The sequence below is a fragment of the Nycticebus coucang genome, chromosome 21 (genome assembly GCF_027406575.1).
Source record: "Nycticebus coucang isolate mNycCou1 chromosome 21, mNycCou1.pri, whole genome shotgun sequence".
Classification (NCBI taxonomy): Eukaryota; Metazoa; Chordata; class Mammalia; order Primates; family Lorisidae; genus Nycticebus; species Nycticebus coucang.
In genome coordinates this window covers 17,971,279-17,994,303 of record NC_069800.1, presented here as the reverse complement: position 1 = coordinate 17,994,303, position 23,025 = coordinate 17,971,279, and the positions used below count along the sequence as shown (strand labels likewise).

The window sequence follows — 23,025 nt, the reverse complement described above, 5'->3', positions numbered from 1 at the left end:
ACCAGCTTGAAGTATCTGTATTAGCAACTCCTTTATAATTTCATTCTCAAATGAAAGAGAACCTGTCACACATTGTCCTCTAAAAAAAAAAAAAAACAGAAAACTCACTTCTACCTAGAGCAGCACCTCTCAGACTGCTGTGTGCATCGGAGCCACCTGAGGATCCTGACGCAGGGATGGAGTGAGACTACAGAGTCTGCATTTTTAACCAGCTCCCCGTGAGGTTAAAAATGTGACTGTGGCCACACTCACAGTCAGGAGGGGGCAGACAAGTGTCTGCAGCAGTGTCATGCACGGGCACCTCATGTCACAAGGCAGTTCCTACAGGACACCCCAGAGGACCGCCACTCCTAACACAACCAAATCTTCACTTTGTACAGATCTGGCCTTGGGACAGCAAAGTCCCCTAAGTGAAAAGTCACCTGCACAGGCGTTCAGGGACATACCTGTTGCATAAGGACACATGCACTGAACGCTTTGGGAAGATGTCCACCCAGCCCATGGCATCCTTTTGTCTGAGTGTCCCACTCCCTCCACGGGGAGGGTCCTAGCAGCAATGTGACCCCACACTCTTGTCCAGAGCTGTGGAACCAGAGGAGGACCTGACCCAGGCTGACATGTCCTATGCTTTCTCTCCTAGGAATTTGGAAAAGGATCTGAGAGGTTTCAGAGAGTGGGTGGCAGGTTCCAGACCACCGGGACACACAAGCCAGGGCCTGTGGCTGCCGTTCTGGAGTGGCAGCCTTCATAAGTGCCTGGAGAAGCTGAGAAAGGCAATTGTTCTGAGAGGCAGAGGCTTGAGGCCATTGGGAAAAGACAAGCAGAAATCAGAGAATCTGTGGCAAGAGCGGAAGGGGTTAGGGGAGACGGAGTGAGCAGTTGCCTCGGATCCCAGGTGCCAGTTCCTGCTGCTCTCAGATTCCACACACCGCCTTTTATACCCTGACCCTTTGAAAAAAAATAACCTTTCCAAGGGAGGATCCTGGCAGATGCCACCTTAGCCAAACAGCCCAAGTTAACATCACTTATACAAAGACTTTCTCAACAGATACACTGAGGACACAGCTCCCTTCCGCTTTTGTGGGCTTCTTGCCAAAGATGCAAAGCCTCCACCTAACCCGGAGAAAACATGGGGGAACTCTACCAGAGAGACACGTCACAAAATAACTGGCCTGGACTCTTCAAAAGCATCGAAGTCAAGACAGACAAAGACAGAAGGAGCAACTGTCCCAGACTGGAAGAGAAAAAAGGGGAAGCAACACCCAAGTGTGGGTAGGATTAAAAAAGCCATCAGTAGGGTAACCGGTGAGATTTTAGCACAGTCCCTTAACAGGACCGCACCATTGTTAATTTCCTGGTCTTCATCATTGTCCTGTGGCTTTTTGGTGTCAACATTTGGGGGAGCTGGGTGAAGGGTATCTTGGAAACCTCTGTGCTAGTTGTATGACTTTTCAGAAGTCTAAAATTATTTCAGAAAAACAACAGTGCCCTTCCTGTTTCAGGTAGTATGACTGGGTTTCTGTTCCTCATAAAAGAATCTCGGTTCAGACAGTCACTTGTAGTGTCAAATATCAAATCACACGCACTAAACCTGGGGCAGACACCTTTTACCCATGCCAGAGTATTCACACTCTTAAGAAACACACCCAAGAAGGGGATGCAGAAGGCCCCTTTGAGGCCAAATCTCAGAGAAGCACTGGAATTTCAAGGGTGGAGTGTGGCACGCTGCAGATGACATCAGGGGGACTATTCTCTCACATAAACCTGGTTGGTACAATTTAAGGAAACAGAATTGCCTTTCCTATGTTTGAACGTCTCATAATAAAGACTAAAACATAAAAACAACATACGAAAAGAATCTACTGTCCCCTTTGAGTATGAAGTCCCCATCCCAGAGAGGGAATAATGGTCTGTGGCAAAGGGTTCAGGGAGGGGCTGTTATTATTCCCACTTTAGAGATGAGGAAACTGAGGCACAAAGGCAAAGTGACTTGCCCATAAATACCACAGCAGTATTCAAACCCACTCCCTATACAGGGTCTGAGGTACCTCCTGAAGCCACAGACACCACCACCCCCAGCCTCACCCCTTCCCAGCTGCAGACAAGCAACACACTGGCAAACACCGTCCAGGGCCCTGGAAACCCCCCAACCCACACAGCAACAGACAAGCACCACCGGCCTGTTTCCACTGAAGACACAGGAAACTCCATGTGACCCACAGAGACCCCTCTCTGAGAGTTCCCACTTAGCAAAGTTTTACACCATGAAGAGAATATCCAAGGGTTGTCGTAAATTAGAAAATTAGAGTTAGGAAAGTCACGTAATCTTCCCACCTACAGGCCAGCACAAGCTTTTTTTTTGAGACAGAGCCTCAAGCTGTCACCCTGGGTAGACTGCCGTGGCATCAGCTCACAGCAACCTCCAACTCACGTGTAATCTTCCCACCTACAGGCCAGCACAAGCTTTTTTTTTGAGACAGAGCCTCAAGCTGTCACCCTGGGTAGACTGCCGTGGCATCAGCTCACAGCAACCTCCAACTCCTGGGCTCAAGCAAGTCTCCTGCCTCAGCCTCCCTAGTAGCTGGGACTACAGGCACCCGCCATAATGCCTGGCTATTTTTTGGTTGCAGCCATCGTTGTTTGGCAGGCCGGGGCTGGATTCAAACTGGCCAGCTCAGGTATACATATGGCTGGTGCCTTAGCTGCTTGAGCCACAGGCACCGAGCCAGACAATCTTTTTTTTTTTTTTTGAGACAGAGTCTCACTATGTCGCCCCCAGTAGAGTGCTGTGGCATCACAGTTCACAGCAAACTCAAACCCTTGGGCTTAAGCGATTCTCTTGCCTCAGTCTCCCAAGTAGCTGGGACTACAGGCGCCTACCACCATGCCCAGCTATTTTTTTGTTGTAGTTGCCTTTGTTGTTTGGCAGGCCATGGCTGGGTTCAAACCCGCCAGCCCCGGTGTATGAGGCTGGCACTCTAGCCTCTGACCTGTAGGCACTGAGCCCCATCTTTCTTACTTTATCTCATGATTTGATCATTTGTTTGTAAAAAGTATTTGTTCTATGAAATTTGGATTCAGTCAAAAAGCCACACTCAAGGATCCAGAAGGTCATGTGTGGCCCCAAGGCCACAGGTTCCCCACCCCGAAGGGAGGCAAAGGAGATGCCTCTGACAAGAGCCACTGAGGTGTCACAGCATCTAGTGCCACCCAGCGCCAGCCTGGCCATCAAAGAACGAGACAGAGTCCCTCTTCCAGCAGTTCACAGTCCAACAGGGGAGATGCATCAGTCACAGAGACATCTGAGGCATCTTGGAGCACAGGGAGAGAGGATTCCAGGAGGTGACCATTCTGAGTACCAAGGGAGGACAGGGAAAGGAGCGAGAGGATGAGCAAAGGGGCCAGTTTCAGAAACCACGTGGCCCAGGGTCACCGCGAGGACAGCAGCCAAGAGGATGCTGGATAGGGAAGGAAGCAGGGACGTAGGCCCTATGGCACCTTGAACTTTATCCTGAGTGAAGTGACTTCTGTGTTTCTGCCTGGACCATTGGATCGTCTGGTTTATATCTGACTTGCCACTGGGCTGTGAGCAACTGAAGGCAAGAGCCTGACCCATAGCCCCATCTGGAGGGGTGAGCTCTTGCTTCAGTCCTCTTAGGACCCCAGACGCCTTTAAATCCAGGGTCTTTAAAAAATAAATAAATAAATAAATAAAAAGATTACCCACTGTCTTATCAAATCTCACCACTAGATGGTGGTAAGTGACTTTAATGAGACAGGAGACTCAGTGGCTCCCACATTGTAATCTTTTTTTTTTTTTTTTTTTTTTAAGACAGGGTCTAGCTCTGTCACCCAGGCTGGAGTATCCTGGCACTATCATAGCTCACTGTAGCCTTGAACTCTTGGGGTTATGTGATCTTCCTGCTTCAACCTCCCAAGTAGCTGGGACTACAGACACACAATACTATGCTGCTTTTTTTTTTTTAAGAAATAGGGTCTCACTTATTGCCCAGGCTGATTTCAAACTCCTGGCCTCAAGACATTTTCCCACCTTGGCCTCCCAAAGTGCTGGGAATACAGGCATAAGCCACCATGCCCAGTTCCACTTTGCAATTTATATGATTTTCTTCACTTCCCTGTCACATAAACTCAGTTGGTACAATTGAAGGAGACACACTCCTTCTCCAGGGGCCTTACAAGCCGGTGCTCAGCTTCCTTGGTGGGGGGAAGTGGGCAGCTATAATCTCATGTGCTGTTCCTTCCTTCCTGGGCCCAGCGTCTCTCAAACTTGAGCCTGTGGAATCATCTGGAGGGCTTATAAAACAAAAGGTTGCCAGCCCCCACCCATAGTTCCTGGTTCACCAGGTCTAGGATATGGCCAGGAATTTGGATTCTGACAAGTTCCCAGGTGCTGTTGATGCTGCTGGGACAGGGAACTCACTCTGAGGATCTCTGCTATGGAGGATTCTGGAAGCATCAGATGCCTTAACTATAGGCAGAATCAGCTGCCACAGCCCAGCCTAAAGCTACAAGAAGCTCCCCTCCCTAGTCCTCCCCAAGTCCCTAACCAGCATTGGCCTTGCTGAAAGGTGTGCAGCCAGATGTCCCTTGAAAGCCACTAAAACCTTTTAAAACAGAGGGGAAGAAAAACCCAGCCATGAACGTTCTGAATGAGGCTGTGGAGGGTCCACGCCTAGGACCCCAGAGGGATTAGCTGTAGATCATTCTGACCCAACCTGGGACCCACCCTCACACCAGTGGTTCTCAAAGTGTGGTTTCTGGACTCACAGCATCAACCTCACCTGGAAACTTGAAAATGGACGTTCTCAGGCCACGTCTAGACCTCGTGAGTTTGAAACTCTTGGGGGGGGAGGCAGCCAAGTCTGAGTTTTAATTAAAGCTAATTAGGCAGAATTTTAATGCCCACAGCCTTTGCCCTTTAGTGTGACACCCTGAATATGTTACATGGCAGAAAGGACTTTACAGGTATAATGCAGGTTCTTAACCAGTTAGTCTTTAAAAAAGGAGAGTATTCTAAATTACTTCTAATTACACCAGACCGTAAAAGCAGAAATCAGGCCAGCCATGGTGGCTCAGGCCCATCACGATGTCAGCACTTTGGGAGGCGAAGGCAGGAAAATCACTTGAAGTTGGGAGTTCAAGACCAGCCTGGGAAATAGTGAGACCTCCATCTCTACAATAAATTAAAACATACCCAGGCATGGTGGTGCACACCTGTAGTCCCAGCTATTTGGGAGGCTGAAGCAAGAGGATTGCTTGAGCCCAGGAATTTGAGGTTGCAGTGAACTAGCTATGATGCCACTGCACTCCATCCTGGGCAACAGAGCAAGACCTTGTCTGGGAGAAAAAGAAAATAACATGTAAGTCAGAGAAACATGAAAATGGAAGGTCAGACCAATGCACGACAAAGAGTCTACGATCTGCTGCTGGCTCTGAAGGGTGCAGGGACAGCCAAGGAACATGGGCAGCCTCCACAGCCACCCTTGACAACAGCCAGCAGAGAAATTAGCCCTTGTTCATACAGGTGCCGGGCACTGAATCCTGCCATCAACCTCAGTGAGATTGGGAGCAAATTCTCCCCCAAGGGCCTCCAGATAAGAGCCCAGGCCAGCTTTATTTTAGCCTTGTGACACCCAAAGCAGAGAAACCAACTGAACTGCCCAGACTTCTGATCTTCACAACTGTGTGCTAACTATTGGGTGCTATTCAAAGCCCTGGTTTGTAGTAATTAATCACGGCAGCAATAGAAAACACACATAGCTGTCTCCTTAGACCAGCTGCTAGATATCGTTATGAATATAAGCGCATATATTATATGAAATGATTTGGTAATATTTTGATAACTATTTCAATATAATTGTTTCATTTTAATTATCTGTGCTTTATGTCATGCCTTTAACATCATTTTTCTGAGGAGTTTACCAGCTTCATCACACCACCACAGGTGAGGACCGGGGGGCAGCTCCGGAGAGGAGATGGACACCCTACTTTACAGACTTGACTCAGAGTCAAGCTAGCACATCTTTCTGGAGCAACCGCAGGCAGGAGCAAGTGTTCTCAGAAACTAGTTAAATCCATTGTGCAGTTTCTTATTTTGATATTCAACAAATACATACATGTACATAGAGAAAATTCTCTGTCCTGGAACTGGAATTTACCCTATCGGCCCAGCCCTTTCATCTTTCTCAGTATGTAGGGCAGTGGTGTTCAACTTTGTCCCCACGGCCACAGGAAAAGGCACATTTCACACGGCAAGCCATCTGCATTGACAAACGCGCACACGGGTACATGTGTGAGCAAACAGAGAGAGGGAGGCGAACACAGGCCCCATGGGGTCAACGCTCCCTCCTTACTCACGGCACATTCTGGTATTTCTTACTCTGGCTGCATACTGCTGACTGCTTTCTCCTGCCAGCCAATTCCAGGGAACTCATTTTACACCAGCAACGCGCTGTAACCAGCAGTGTGGAAAATGCTGGTCTCTAAGACCATGACTGGGCTGTGTCCTCTTCTCTAGTCACGTATACACACCACACACACATCACACGTCACGCACACACCACAAGTTACACACACACACCACACACCCATCACACACTACACACACCACACGTCACACACACACCACACACCCATCACACACTACACACACCACACGTCACACACACACCACACATCACACACACACCACATGTCACACACACACCATACACGCTACACACCATCACACACACTACACCCACCACACCACCACACACACACCATGTCACACACACACCAATACACCACACATCACATACACACCACACTACCACATAGCACGCACATATACCCCACACATACACACAAATCACACACAGACACACCACCCAAACCACACATCACTCACATACCACACATACACATACCCCATGTCACAATCACACTACACACCACCACACATCACACACACACACACACACACCACACACACCACACACACACACACACCCTCCTCCTATCGTTTCAGCTCCTCAGAAGAAACCACACACAACACCTCACAACCACGTCACCAAGATGGGGCATCTGATCCCAGAGCCAGAGCTTATCTCATAAGAAGATGAGTTTTAGGCCATTATTTAACTTTTCCCACTGTCACCTCCAGCCCAGGGACCCCCCAAGACCCTATCTTGCTGCACAGCGAGGGGTGGGAGTGGGGATGAGGTCCCAAGATGAGACCCCTAAGCAGACGCGCAGGGCACTCAATATTGATGGCAGCACATCTGGTTATGATTTTACATTTTTTCCAATTTTATGGGAACGGGCAGGACAGAGACATAGTAACACACAATGTCCAGATGTTCCAGATTTTCAGGAGAGACAGATCTTTAAACGTTTTGCCCTCTTATCCCTCATGTGTACTTATCAAACCAAATGTCACCTTGGTACTCAGCCATATGGAGGTGTGGTATTTCAACCCACCCCTCCCCTTCAGAATGGCCGGCTGGCGGGAAACCAGAGACAGAAAACTGCGAGGAACCCAGGGGAACATGCCAGGAAACTCGCTACCAGGAGGGAGGCCACACAAACAGGACCAAGCTTTTCTGCTGAGTATGGTTTTCAAACTAAACCTCCATATGGCTGAGTACCCACATGTCCCAAACCAAGGTGGCATTTGGTTTGAAATGTCGTAGGAGCAGAAATAGGAGCTTTACGCTTTCAAATTTCAAACTGGAGGCCAATGCTCACACAACCACCCTTTCCAGATCTATAATCAAATCCCAAGGAGAAATTTTACCATGAGAAGATAGGCAGGACGCACAGATTCAAGCAAGAGTAAGAGAAAAATCCCAGCATGTGCCCCTTTCTTTTTATTTTCACACAGTTTGAGCTGGGCTACATGAATCCACGATGCAGAAGCTGGGAAAGCCACCCCTGAGTGGGAGAGGACATGACCTAAGGAGTCTCAAAGGGACCCCGGAGAATAAACATGGCCCTATCTTCATTTGCCCAGGGCTTTTCCAGTTTGGGCACTGATAGTCCCACAAGCTGGGAACCCCTCAGCCCAGGGCAAAGCAGGGCACCTGGTCACCTCCTCAGAATGTTCCACTCCTGCTAGGTTACACAGGTGTGTCTCGTGTGACAGAAAGCCCTGACTTACATGTGGCAGACGGGTGCCTACCTGGGCCTGCAGCTCCACTCTCTGCGCCTGCAGGTGGGAGAGCACCTCCCGGCCCTCCTCCAGCTGGCTCCGCAGGGCACCCACTTCCCGTTCCGTCAGGAGCTTCTCCTGCACAGAGAAGGCCAGAGTCAGACTCACACGTGTGAGGAGACGCAAGAGACCAAGTGTGAAGTTGGTGGGCCCTGCTGCGGACAGAACGTTCCCATCCCCCGGAATGCATGCATTGAAGCCTGAACCCCCAAGGTGACAGTTTCAGGAGATGAGACTTTGGGGAAGTAATTAGGGTTAAGTGAGGTCAAGAGGGGGGCCCATGAAGGGATCAGGTCCCCTTATAAGAGGAAGGGACACCAGAGCACACTCTGTCTCTCTGCCACATGTGACACAGAGAGAGGTAGGCAGCTGTCTGCAAGCTGGGAAGAGAACCCTCAGCGGACGCAGTCTGCTGACACCCTGATCTTGGGCTTCCAGACTCCGGAACTGTGAAAAATAAATATCTGTCACAGAAGGTCCCCAGTCTATGGTATCCCATCACAGCAGCTGAAGCAGACAAAGGCGGGCCTGCAGGCTTTGTTTACAGAGCCCGAACCACCTGTGAGTGTCAAGTCCAGAAACAGGCTCAGGAGACCTGAGCTTATACCTGGGTGTGCCAGGAACTCATTAGGAGACTCTGCAAGAGACATCGGACCTCAAAGCCTCCCCTCTCCATTCAGTCAAAAGGAAAGCCGAGAATGCAGCCTCTCACGGGCCTCTATTCTCTGTGCATGTGAAAAGGAAGGTGAGTCTGAGCGCTGAGCCACCAACTGTGCTGTGGTGTCAGAGGCATGAAGTGGGGGCCTGTGGCCATGATGAGGCTGCCACACCATCCTATCCACACTCTGTGGAACAGCTTGGAGGGAAATCTTCCTTGCACCACTCTGCACTCTGCCAAGCAGCTGCCCTTCTCCTGACCCACTTTTCCGCTGTCTGCTCAAAAACATCCAAATTGCTTCACGAACCAAATGCTCACGAGCAGTGCCTTCCGACACAGTGTACCAACTCAAAGCCACGCAAAATCAGAAGCCAAGTGGTATTCACAAGCCACAGGAAGCCCCCTGCTTGGAGACACCTTGCTAAGTGGCTCGAACAACAACATAGACACACGGGAAGCTGGGGCAGGACAAGGAGCTGGAGGAAGTGCGGATCCGGGCCTGTGGCCCAACCGTATGCACAAGGAGGGTTCGAGACACACCCCAGGCTCATCAACCGCGTCCATTCACTCCAGGGTTTCTCTCCACCTCTCCTCCTGTTCTCTTTCTCCTCCCATCCTGTGACTCTCAGTCTGTCTCTGTCCTCTGTGTGTCTCTGTGCCTCAGCCCCCACCTCCCTGCCTCACAGAAGCAGACAAGGGTGTGGTTGGGAACAGAAGGGGATCCTTGTCCATCAGAACCAGAATGTGGCAGATTTGCAAACATGCTACCAAGTAAAATGCTGGACCCGCAGCCTCAGCATGGCAGGAGACACAGTGCGAACCCTCGACCCTGCTTGGGTCTGGCAGCCTCTCTCACTGCGTCCCTCCTGTTCCCCTCATAACCCTGCCCAACCCCCGGAAGGTCGGCCCACAGGGCACCTCACACACGATGGCCTCAAGGACTCACTGAAGAAGAAGGACAGCTCCACAGCTGGCACCAGCAGAGGGCCAGGGTGCTCCCTATTTATAAACAATGCCACCAGTACCTGAAAATGTCACCTTGGACCACGTGGAACAAAAGGAAAACGGGAACACATGCTCAAGACTGCTGGGCAACCACAAAAATGACCGTGACAACTCTGCTCTCCCCACCAGCACGAGCGATGCTGCTTCATTGCCAAGTGCAGCTCCAGCCACACATCTGTTTTCTGTATCCTCGAAACAATGATGGAGATACTTAGACATGGGACGGATGGTACCCAACCCAGAGCAAGTCCTGCTTACCTTCCTTACCCCCCAAATCACCTAACAACCCAGATCCCTCACCGTCCCTCCCCCATGGAGACGCCTCTCAAGTCTCCTCAGGGTGATGCTCCCTTGCTGCAGGAGACAATAAACTCAGTTCTACCCCACCCCACCCCATAGTGTACTCTGACACAACCCACTGACCTGCATTCCTAGGGAACCACATACCCTCCATCCTCATTTATACAAATGTGACTTTCACCTTTTCTAGGACAGTAGCAAGAGTCAATGAAACGAGTCCGGAAGTGACTGCCTAACGTGTATGCAGAATTTTTAAACTAAGATTCATAACAAAGGTGATGCATCCTCAGTCCGTGGCCTTCCATCTGTAACTTGCACCCGAATCCCTGGGACCTTGCTAAGATGCAGATTTGGACTCAGGTGGTTCGAGGTGGGTCTGGATGTGCCATCGCACAAGCTCCCAGGGATGCTGATTTGACACCATAGGCGTAAGTCCAGGTGGTCTCTGCACTCTCACAACTTAGAAAAGCTCTGTTGCAGGGGAATGCATGATATGACCCAGCAAATGTGCCTAGAAGTAAAACATCTTTGAAATAGAGGACAAAATGGAGTTTGAAAAATAAAAACAGTATCTCTGGAAAGGAATTTCTAGCAAAGAAAATTAAGGCTTTTAGGAAAAGGTATATACCTTTGTAGAAATTATGTTATGTCAACTAAGGAGAACAGGATCCTGAAATGATAATTGCTGGGCAATATGAACAAAAATATCCTCATGCAGACCCAAAAAAGTAACTTTCCTGCCTCTTACTTTGCAGGGTTCAAAAGTGTCTTCTGAAGCTCATGTGAGGACTTCTTCAGCTTTGCTACAAGCAGCAGCCACCCGAGTCCACAGGTTCTGCAACAGCTTATCCGCACACTGCCCTGGGACAGGGCTCCACCTCCCCAGCCACACATTCACTGAATTTGGTGAGGCCTGAACATACATCCAGACAATCTCAAGTGTCACCAGGGTTGAGAACCTCTGTCCTAAGTAGGTCATCCCTGCAAAAACTCAGAGCCTTATGAGTTGACCTTCAGCAACCTACCACAACCTCTGGAGAAGGGACATGGCAACATTTTTATTTTAATTTGCATCCTTTTCAGTTCATTTTTTGTATCATATTATGCATCACAAAATTCCATAAACCACATTAGGGAGAAAGTATGACAGCTAAATGAAGAAGGAATGCAGAGAGTTACAGTGGGAATCACGTTTCACAGCTAAATCCCCAGTTTTTTACAAATCAGTTTCAATCATCTCCATCCCTTCTCAGTAGCTGTCATGCCAGAAACTTACATGATCATTACTGCAGAGCCCAGTCTCGAAAATACATTCATTAATTGTCTGAGGTTTTCTATATTTGAAATTTAGAATCAGATTGATGAGGAGAATAAGAAAGCAAACAACCCCATTCAAAAACGGTCGAAAGATTTGAGCAGACACTTCAACAAAGAAGACAGACAGATGGCAACCGACATGAAAAGATGCTCAACATCATTAGTCATTAGGGGATGCAAATCAAAACCGCAGTGAGATACACAACCGAGCCGTGAGGAGAGCAAAAGCAAAATCAAAAGCTGACATACCAAGCACTGGCAAAAGGATATGAAGTGTCGGAAACCCTCACTCATTGCTGGTGGGGATGCAGGAACAGCACACAGCCTGGTTTATACTTTATAAACCACTTACAAAGTACACATCGAAGAGCAGCCCATAGTCCGTAAGAGAAAATAGCTACGAAAATGGTCACGACACGGTTGATGTCTTCCCATGTCTGAATATTAGTATTTAGAGTAGGAGTAAAAACTCAGAAAAGCAAACTGCAAAAGCAGCCGTGGGCAGGCTCAGCCCACTAGGCCAGCGATTTTCAACTGGCGTGCACACTGCTTTGCCATGAGGGGATTTTAGGTGTGCCTCGAAAATTTTTAAAGATCATTAATTAAATTATTTATGAAAGAAGTTCAAAGCACAGTAAATATATTCTTTTTTTTAAACTGTTTTTTTTTTTTTCTTTGACAAACATAAATTTTTTTTTTTTTAAGATAGAGTCTGACTATGTCGCCCTTGGTAGAGGGCTGTACCAGCACAGCTCACAGAAATCTCAAACTCTTGGGCTTAAGGGATTCTCTTGCCTCAGCCTCCCAAGCTGGGGCTATAGGCACCTGTCACAACACCCAGCTATTTTTGTTTGGTTGGAGTTGTCATTGTTGTTTCGCAGACCCGGGCCAGGCTAGAATCCCTCAGTGTATGTGGCTGGCGCTCTACTCACTGAGGTATGGGCTCTCAGCCTTGATGAACATAATTTAAGTGTGCCATAGAAATTTAACTATAGAATTAAGTGGGCTGTGAGATTAAAAAAAAAAAAGGTTAAAAAACCTTGCTCTAAGCCATCCTCACAGTTCAACCCAATGCTCTTCCCAGGTCTCTGCCCAGGCCAACTGGCCAGACGGGTGTGAGGAAAATCTGCCTGGCTCAGCCTGCAGCTGTGGCCCAGTGTCTTACCTCCCTTATCCCACTGGTCATGCCGGATGTCTGAGGAGTGGAGGTGTGAATGAGCTGCTGCAGGATGCTGATATAGGTCTGAACTTCCAGAAGGTTCTGTTGGGAGGGAGAACATTCTCAGTACAGGTTGAGCTGCCTGAGTTTTCCCTCTAGTTACTAGGTGAGCCCAGGAATGAATCCTTCACATGTTCCACCATCACAAACGGGGCAGACCCTGGACAGGCCCACCCAGCACACCACATCACGGTATGCTTTAATCTTCACAAGAATAGGCCAAGAATAACCCGAGGCTTCGTTAATTTGGTATCTGTTACCTTTCTTGTTTCTTTGCTACTGGCTTCACAGAGTTCTGCATATGCAAAAGAGAACAAAAGAGGCCCTGGGGGTACAGAGGACCCTTTCAGACACCAGTGAAAGACAGTGCTTCAAAGAATGGGCCTCGGTCCTCAGGCCTGAACTAAATGACTTACTGGCTGTGCACGGTCTCAGGCAAGATATTTAAAACTCCTACAATACCTGTTCTTCCTGTTCAACAGGGAAACTGCCTACCAGGGTGTGATCCCCTTTACCAGTCAGAGCACCAATCCCCAGCTCTGTCCCCACCTCTCAAGAGGATGGCCTGTGGTCAGCCTATGGTCACCTTGTCTGGGAGCTACATAGGCTCTGCCCTATCTCCAGCCCAGGCCAGGGCTGATGGGCACAGGAGCACCAGAGACCAATGCTCCTGCTTGAGGTGGGACCAGGATATGATGTGACTCTCCCTGGCACTCCAGGGTTCCCTAAGACTGAGATCAGCAGGGCTAGACTCCAGTGGAGACCACAGCCTGCTGTGCTCCTTCCCTCCCCTTTTCCCCAGAGCCCTCCACTGCTCACCAATAGCACAAAAATCCCTACCTCTGATCAGGCAGGCTCCGCCCACAAGGAACCCGACCTGAGCACTATCGCATAAGGGGGCTCGAATCCAATGATATAATGCGGGTGTCACAGTGCTACCTGGCATCATTGCGGCACTACCTGGCCTTGTCACCACCGCCATCAGCAGCTTCATTATTCTAAAAGGCTTTGGAGAATGCACTGAGCTGCGTCAAAATTGCCCTGAGTGTGTTTACATGGATGGAGCTGGAACATATTCTTCTTAGCAAAGTATCTCAAGAACAGAAGGAAAAGTATCCAATGTACTCAGCCCTACTATGAAACTAATTGATAGCTTTCATGAGCTATAACGCAAGTGTAGCACAAGAATATGGGGAAAGGAGCAAGGGAGGGGAGGGGAGAGAGGAGGATGGGTGGAGGGAAGGTAATTGGTGGGACCACACCTGCGGTGCATCTTAGAAGGGTACAGGTGAAACCTACTAAATGCAGACTATAAATGTCTGAACACCGTAACTAAGAAAATGCCATGAAGGCTATGTTAACCAGTTTGATAAAAATATTTCAAATTGTATATAAAACCAGCACATTGTACCCCATGATTGCATTAATGTACACAGCTATGATTTAATTAAAAAAAAAAAATGTCCTGAGTGGAGCAGAAGAAGGTAGGAAGGAGGAAAGGGCTGGGCCTGATGAAAAGGTGGCGGGACCCCAGCAGGAAGGGACAGGCCTGACATCCTGATGCAGGTACACACAGAGGTAAAAAGAGAAGGAAGGTTTGCAAAGCACCTGCCCAGCTCCAGGTTGTACCTTTACTAGCGCACTGTCTTAGTTTGGGTTTCCCCAGAAGCAGACCCTAGGAGCAGGATGTGAGTGCAAGCAGGTGACTGGAGGAGAGGGCGGGAAGCATGACTAGTAGGGCACTGGAGTGTAGAAGGGAGGTGGGGGCAATGAGGAGCATGTCATCAGCACGTCACCCCTGTGACCACCTGGAGATCCTGGTGGGGGCTCTGGGAGCTGCACAGAACAGAAGCCTCAGAGTCGGTCCACACAGGCCAGAGGGAGCTGGGGTGTTTGGACACTAACTCCTGTCCAGTCCCCCGCTCCCAGGGGCAGCAGGTCCCCACCCCTTCCCTATCTGGCAGCACAGCCTTCAGCTACTCTGGGAAAACTACAGACTCCTGCAGGAGGGGGAGAGCACCCTGCTGACAAGGGGGTCTGCATGAGCATTGTGAAGATGAAGCAGCAGCTCAGAGAGAGTAGGCCACTCACCCCGGTTACACAGCTGCAGGATTTGATCTTTCTTATTCACCCCCAAAGTTAGGCCCAGAAGAAGCCAGTGAGGGTCAGGGGACATCAGAGCACTTAAGAGAGAAGGTTCCAAAATAAACCTTCTCCTTCAATTGACTGGCGCAAAGCTGAGCTAAAAACAATACTCTTTTTTTTTTTATTATTTCTGCATTTTCTGGAGCTTAAACAGTGGTGAATTATACTTTAATCAAGACAGAGCTATCCAAAATCACTTTGTAAACTGTACTATACAACACAGACATCACTCCCAACACCACTGCCCCCGCACACGCACACTGCCTGTTCCTCTGCATGCATCCAGTGACCAACCCGCCCCTGTTTGGTTCAAGAGACAGTGCGCACGAAAGCAGGCCACTCTGTCAGTCTCAGGCTTCACCACCATGCCCCATGCTTGTCTGATGAAATGCAAACTGGGTTTTCTGGGGGGCAGGCTTCGAAGGGTCATGGTTACCTTTTTGTGCCTGTCCTTTGCCGCACTGATATCATCCTGCAGGAACTGGGCTTCGAGCTGAAGGCGTAGGTTATGCAGCAAGGCTTCGTCGGCTTCCTGCAACGACAGAGTCACACGTCTCCAGCATGAACCCACGCGCCAGGAGCACGGGGCGAAGTACACCAGGCGTAAGAGCAAGCCGACCCTGCATTATCGTTCAGCAGTTCCGGGAGGCAGGCTGGGCTTCTGCATTCTAGCAATGCTTTGGGGTAGCCCCTTGAACCTGGTCTGAAATAGTAGTTCTCAACATCTGACATGACTTTGCTCTTAGGGGTCATTTGACAATGTCTGCGGACATTTTTTTTTTTTTGAGACAGAGTCTCATTATGTTGCCTCAGTGGAGTGCCGTAGTGTCACAGCTCACAGCAACCTCAAACTTTTGGGCTTAAGTGATTCTCCAGCCTTAGCCTCCCAAGTAGCTGGGAATATAGGCACCCGCTATTTTTTTTTGTGGTTGCAGTTGTCATTGTTGTTTAGCAGGCCTGGGCCAGGTTCGAACCACCAGCCTCAATGTAGGTGGCCGGCACCCTAGCTGCTGAGCACTGCCCCACAGACATTTTTTGACACCACTTGAGTGCGTCAACTATTGGGTAGAGGCCAATGCACAAGACAGCTCCCTCATAAGAAAGAATTCTCTAGCCTAAAACATCAACAGTACCAGAGCGGAGAAACTTTAAATCTAAAAAGATCAGAGAGTTAAGGTACATTTACATGCCAAGGAACATTTAAGTAAGTTCTATATTTGTTCAGTGAGTTGGTTTCTAAGACTAAAACAAAGAATACTTTTCCCTTAATACTAAAATCTATATTTTAACAATTTTCTCCCAAGAACTGTTTATATTTATCTTGAGATGAATTGCCTTTAACACAAAAATGTTAGTGTGATTGCTTTTGTGAATTACATTAGTTCCATTAAAGTTGGAAATGACAATACAAAAGATTTTTTTCTCATCAAACCGTTTTTTAAATTATTATTATTATTTATTGCTGTTGTTGTTGAGACAGAGTTTTACTATATCGCTCTCAGTAGAGTGCAATGGTATCACAGCTCACAGCAACCTCAAACTCTTCGGCTTAAGCAATTCTCTTGCCTCAGCCTCCCAAGTAGCTGGGAATACAGGCACCAGCCACAATGCTCGGCTATTTTTGTTGTTGTTGCAGTGGTCATTGTTGGTTAGCTGGCCCGGGCCGGGTTCGAACCTGCCACCTTCGGTGTATGTGGCTGGTGCCCTAACCACTGTGCTACGGGTGCTAAGCCCTCACCAAACCTTCTGATAGTTCACTTACTTTCATCTCATTGATCTTGTTTGTATAAACCAAGCAGGTATAATAGAATTGTTCAGGCTTTTAATTAAAGTTGTGCTATGATATCTATAATTGACTTAAATATTTCAGCACGTTGGGTGATACTGCACACCTGTCAATACCTGATGCCTTGGGAAGTGACTCATTAACAACTAAGTGCAACGGGCTCTCATTAATAAAAGGGATACATAGTTTGGCTAAAATATTTGAGAGACATTCTCCACACTTGGATGAACAGAGTTAAGACAGTCAAAATATGTAGACTAGCCAAGATATTTTGAGACCTTTTCCACCCTTGCACTACTAGGAGTTAGGTCTTTGGACTGTATTTATTTTTTAATTTCAAATTGATGAAACAGTACAATTAGGTTACATTGTTTGTGTTTGTTAGGGAAGTCCAAGTTGTAGAAAAATATGGAATGTTTCACAAATTTCCAAGTTACCTTTGTGCAAGGGGCCATACTAATTTAGTATACGTGCTGCCAAGGCAAGCACTGGACTGTATTCTTCAGAAAGGCACTTGGTTCCTTAATTGTTCTTTTAAGAGATCACTGATATAGGAAGATTTCTGATTGCCTGATGCTAATGATGTATGTTGAAACATTCCTTTTTGCATAAGTTTATGTAAATAAAAATCATTTGCTTTGTTCTAATATAGCCATTATCTAAGCCTCAGGCATAATTTTAAATTTTCTTTTTTTTCTTATTTCAGATTTATAGGACAGCGCATACAATTAGGTTACACCGTTTGTGTTTGTAAGGTCAAGTCCTAGTTGCAGTTGAGTCCCTCACCCAGGTAGTGTACCATATACCACTACGTTGTACTTGTTAGGTGGGAACTTAGCAAACCCCCATAATTTTAAATTTTCTAGTAGCCACATTTGTAGAGGACGCCAAAAGCCAGATGACCTCTGAGCAAGATGATTTGCAGCTGGGGGGTGGACCCTCAGGCAATTCGTCCGCAGGTGCTCCTTGCGGAGAAAGAGCCCCAGCCCATGGCGATCCTTAGGCACATAGTCATTGTCCAATACTCCCCTCACCTGTCCTATACTGTCTCACTAAATGGCTACTGCAGAGGTTGCTTGGGGCTACCCTGCAATCAAGGTTAGCCCATCTCCTGCAAGCTTGTACTTCTAATCCACCTCCCGCCTGGTTCCTTCCTGCAGTGATCAAGACCAGGGCTACAGGGGCCACTAGGGGCTGTGACACACATTAAATAAAATGTAAAGAAACAGGTAAAATTAATTTTAATAATATATTTTATTTCAACCCATATACCCCAAACATTATCATTTTATCATGTGATGAGTATTTTAAAAAGTTATTCGTGAAATACCTTTCTTTTTTTTCAGACAAGGTTTTGAAACCTGGTATGCAATCTTCACTTATAACATTGAATTCAAACTCTATGCCCCATATTTCAGTTGCTCCACAGCCACATGGGGCTGATGGCCCCATACTGGACAACAGCTCTGTGGGACCAATTTCGGGAATAATTGAACTGCCCCTCCAGGTATCTGGTCCAGGGTGAATGCCCCAGCCTCTCTATACTCAGATTTCTAGTCACCAAATCCTTCCCTTTGAAAACTCTGAAACCTTTTTTGGGGCATCAGAGTTGTGTGCACTGGGTGCCCAGGTAAGGAAACCTCAGACAGAAGGAGGTAAGAGGCCAACATCCTGAGTTGGTCTTCACCCACTACCCCCCAAACTCTCCTGCCTACTTTTTCTCAGGCTCTACCTTCTTCCTGGCCCTGGCACTAGACCCCTGCCCCTTTTAGCACAGTTGCCCTTTAGGTGTATCAAGAGTTTGTGGAAAATCACTCCCTTTAAAAAACCCACGTGCAGGGAAGGACGCGCTGAGATTGGCATACCCATCAAGGACAGTGACTACCATGGCTTCCAGTGCTTCGGCCAAACTTCAGATGCGTGGCCTCTTGGCCAGGTGCCTGTGGATTCATATTGTTGGAGCATTTGTTGTATCCCTGGGGGTTGCAGCTTTCTGTAAGTTTGCTGTGGCTGAACCAAGAAAGAAGACATATACAAATTTCTACAGAAATTATGATTCTATGAAAGATTTAGAGGAGATGAGGAAGGCTGGTGTCTTTCAGAGCGTAAAGTGATTTTGGAATATAAAGAATTTCTCTGGGCTGATTTACATAGATGTTTGTCACTGACCCATGTTCCTGAGCTATGAATATGAGTGATAAACTATTAATAAATTTTTTAAAAACCCACATGCAGGGGGTGTCCAACCCACAGCCTGTGGGCCACATGCAGATTATGTGAGGACTATTTTACTTATCTGTGCTGCTGGATGTCACGAAAATTATTCACAGCCTTCTTTTTTCTGGCCCATCAGCTTACCTTAGTGTTCTGTGTATTTAATATGTGATCCAAAACAGCTCTTCTTTTTCCAGTGTGGTACAGAGAAGCCAAAAAGTTGGACACCCCTGAAAAGGGACACATTTTTCCAGATCTAGTGGGATCAGTTTCCCACTGAAGTGTTTGAACTATATCAATGGAAAATCTGTATAACCAGGTAGTATCTGAGCATGTTCACATGATTAACTAATTAGTTGCTGACCTTTAATGAGCTCTGCCTTCAGAGGGTTCCCATTCTGAGGCCTTAATGATGGGTCCTCACATCTTATGTCCCAGGGACAGTTAGGAAGAGTTTAACAAAAAAACTCAGTGGTAGTATTTCTTTTCCACAATATGCACACTGTCCAGCCCCGGGAGATGAGACCTTGACTGACGGACTTCTGCAAATCAAAGCATTCCCCATCCAGGGAGGTGGACAGACCCGTGGAGATCCAGGCGTCTGGCCTTCAGAATTACCCAAACTTATCACAGGACCTGGGGAGGCTAGAAAGGAAAGCCTAGGCCTCTCTAGCAATAGGAAAGGTCTCAAAAAACATAAAGATTTTGAGTAATTTGTAAAATACAGAAGAACAGCCAGGTCTCAGGAGGGACAGAAACCAGGGCTGTCATCGGAACCTTTCAGAGAATTGTCCTCACAGGACCCTGCTCCAGTTCAATTCATCTCTGTACCTCCCCCTCAGGAGTCACATCTCTGACAGATTGATGATCGGCCAGCATGGGTCACATGACCACATTTCTGAGAGCAGGGTAACTAGCCTGCATGGGTCACATGACCACATTTCTCCAAGACAGCAGTGATCACACAGCATGGCTCACATGACCATCATCTTGATTGACAGCAGACCACATGATGAGAAGGAAAATCAAAGTATGCCAGATGCATCCTCACTTCTTCCTAGGCAGAGGTTCCTGTGGAGTGATTCAGCCCTGGGGATGGGGCCACCTCTTCAGGAAGGGATGGCTCTGGGAGGCATCTGGGCCAGAGGTGAGGCAGGGCTGGGTGAAGACCTTGGGCCAGACCCCGGATATTTTTCTACCTTCCCTCCACCACTCTTAAAAGACTCCTGAGGATGGTGTGGGGTGGGGAATTCTCAATCATCTTAATTTTTACCAAAAATTCATTCACAATTGTAGTCACAAAGGTGAAGAGATGGAAATAAGGTTTTAAGGATCCTTTGCATTATTTTACTTGTAAAGAGACCATTCAGAATTTTAGAAATAAAAGGAACGCTAGAGGTCATCCATCCCTAAACATTTTTTTTTCTTTTGAGACAGGTTCTTGCTCTGTCAGCCAGAGCTAGAGTGTAGTGGTATCAGCCTCCCAAGTAACTGGAACTACAGGTGTGCACCACCACACTTGACTAATTGTTCTATTTTTAGTAGAGACGAGTGCTCACTTTGTTTAGGCTTGTCTCAAACTCCCAGCCTCAAGCAATCCTTCAGGCTCAGCCTCCCAAAGTGCTAGGATTACCGGTGTAAGCCACTGAGCCCAGCCCTCAAGCTTTTTTGAAGCCAGAGGTACCACCTGCCTACAAAGTAGCCCATGGAAGCCAATGTATCAAAGGAGAGTGAGATGCTCTTCGTGAAGGACAAACAGGGACTCCTGGGACTCCACTCCACCCAGAAACCCTATTCCCTCAGGGGCCCTTCAAGCAACTCCATGCCACACGAGGGCTCTACCAAATGCTGCTCAAAGACCAGAGTCTACCTCCACAACTGGGGGGGCTAAGACCAGATTGATCCAGTGGGTCAGTCACTCAGCTAATAGATGGAAGATACTGAAAGATAACGGGATTAGAATCTTGGGCTTCTCTATACCAGTCAAGAGCTGAGTGCTGAGTCTTGATCCTATCCTTCAAGGTGCCTGCCATTCTTCCCCACAGCCCTCTGAGGACCATGCTAAACCACCACCCCTGGGTCCCATGAGTCAAGTCTTTAAAGCTCCTTGTGGTGAGAACAAAAGAAACATCAATATTTGTCCTTAAAATAGGGAGTAAACAGATGTTTCTGTAAACACACTGTCTTACTTTGAAGATCATCACCTGATAAACAGTCCCCCAAACCCCCAAAGGTGAGGAGGTGCCCCTGGAATGTGAAATTGCTGATATGTTGAAAAAAAATTGTTTTGAAAGTGTTTTCTTTTGTTTGCACCAGAACTCAGAAATGTGTAGACGCTCGTATTTTTATTATGCTCTGGATGCTGTCAGCTGAATTTTCAAAAGCTTCAACAGCAGAAGCATCTAGATTTTTCTGAATTGAGACTCTGGGTCAATAGTCTAATTTTAGAAAACATTCCAACCCACATATTGTGTAAGTTCTAGATTGAGCCAGTGGTTCTCAAAGTGTGGTCCCCAAACCACACTACCTGAAAACTGATTAGAATTGCAAATACTCCAGCAGATTGCAAAACTACAGGATTTGAATTTCTAGGGCTAAGGCCCAGAAATCTGGGTTTTAAACACACCTTGCAGGTGACACTGACGCACACTGAAGTTTCAGAACCACTGGTCTAGGCTATTCACAGCCATTTCTGAGAGGAGGACTGAGAAATTGAGTTTGACAAACCCTTGAAAATCAGCCTTGCCAACCTATTTACAGGCATTCTAGAAACTCCATGAAAAACCCAGCTGCACTAAGGCAAGAGAATCACCTAAGCCCAGGAGTTGGAGGTTGCTCTGAGCTGTGATGTCACAGCACTCTACTGAGGGTGATAAAGTGAGACTCTGTCTCAAAAAAAATTAAAATTAAAAAAATAAAAAAACCCAGCTGCAGGCTGGTCTGAGTGCAGTAGTGTTTATAACTAATTGATCACAACCAGTTACAGATTCCTTTGTCCCTTCTCCACTCCCACACTTTGCTTGACTAGAGGAAAAAAAAAAAAAACCCAACTGCTAAAGTTCATAAAGATCTCTACTAAACTAGGATTTATATAACTAAAAACACTTTCCTTCGACCCTGGGCGTCAAAAGCCTTTCCACGAGCATTAAGGCGGCTCTTCTCACAGCTGCTAACCCTGGCGAGTTCTCGGCGATTCCGCGCTCCTTCTTTCCTCTGCCTCGGTGTCCCCAACTCTCCTTCCTTCTGCATTCTTCCTTATTCTTCCTCCCCGCCTCTCCTTTCCCTCAAGCCTCTCCACCCCTCAGCCTCTCCTAAACTCTTCCTTCCGAAATTCCTCTCCTTCTCTCTTATGGAAGTCCATTTCCAGGCTCTGAGGAATCCCTGGGCACACGAAGGCACAACCCTGAACGTGGAAGCTGCCGGAACTTCCTTGCTGTTTTCTAGAGATGAGTTTAGGAGACACATGAGGGACATGGGAAAGTACACATGTCGGCCTTTAAATATTTTTTTTAATTGTTCTCCAGTGAAAGCATTTGATCAGAACCCATGTCATTTTAAAATCTGGGGGATTTTAAAGAGAAAGGGAGAGATAAACACTCCAGTCCTTATAGTTTCCTTAAGATAAGCAAAGTCAGTCATAATTGGAGACCAATAACCTTGCATATACATATGTAGTGACCGTGAGTTCTAGAGGTTAGCCAAACCCAAACATTGAAAAGTCAGCTGGGGCTCGACGCCTATAGCACAGTGGTTATGGCGCCGGCCACATACATCAAGGCTGGCAGGTTCAAACGCAGCCCAGGCCAGCTAAACAACAGTAGCAACTGCAACAACAACAAAAAATAGTCAGGTGTTGTGGCGGGCACCTGTAGTCTCAGATACTTGGGAGTCTGAGGCAAGAGAATCACTTGAGCCCAAGAGTTTGAGGTTGCTGTGAGCTGTGAGACGCCATGGCACTCTATCAAGGGCAGCATAGTGAGACTCTGTCTCAAAAAAAAAAAAAGTCACGTGGAATTCTTACTATATCAAAAGGCTGAGAAGTTGAATAAATTTGGCCACAGTACGTAGGTAGTATGTTGAGGAATCTATTTCACTTCCAAGTGCAAGGTAAACAGTGACTTGCTTTAGCTTATCTGGTGATAAAAATATAGGAGCCCTCTTCTGGAGGT

At 47.3% G+C, this 23,025-nt stretch overlaps 1 protein-coding gene across 2 annotated transcripts in view; it reads right to left on the bottom strand.

Moving 5' to 3' along the window:
* BFSP1 (beaded filament structural protein 1) overlaps positions 1–23,025 on the bottom strand; it is a 91,653-nt gene that overhangs the window by 8,235 nt on the left and 60,393 nt on the right. For both annotated transcript variants that reach the window (XM_053574439.1, XM_053574438.1), the window contains exons 3-5: positions 15,293–15,388; positions 12,658–12,753; positions 8,183–8,290 (exon numbers count right to left, since the gene is read on the bottom strand). In XM_053574439.1, the coding sequence (XP_053430414.1) occupies positions 8,183–8,290; positions 12,658–12,753; positions 15,293–15,388 (300 nt within the window). The remainder of the gene's footprint in view (positions 1–8,182; positions 8,291–12,657; positions 12,754–15,292; positions 15,389–23,025) is intronic.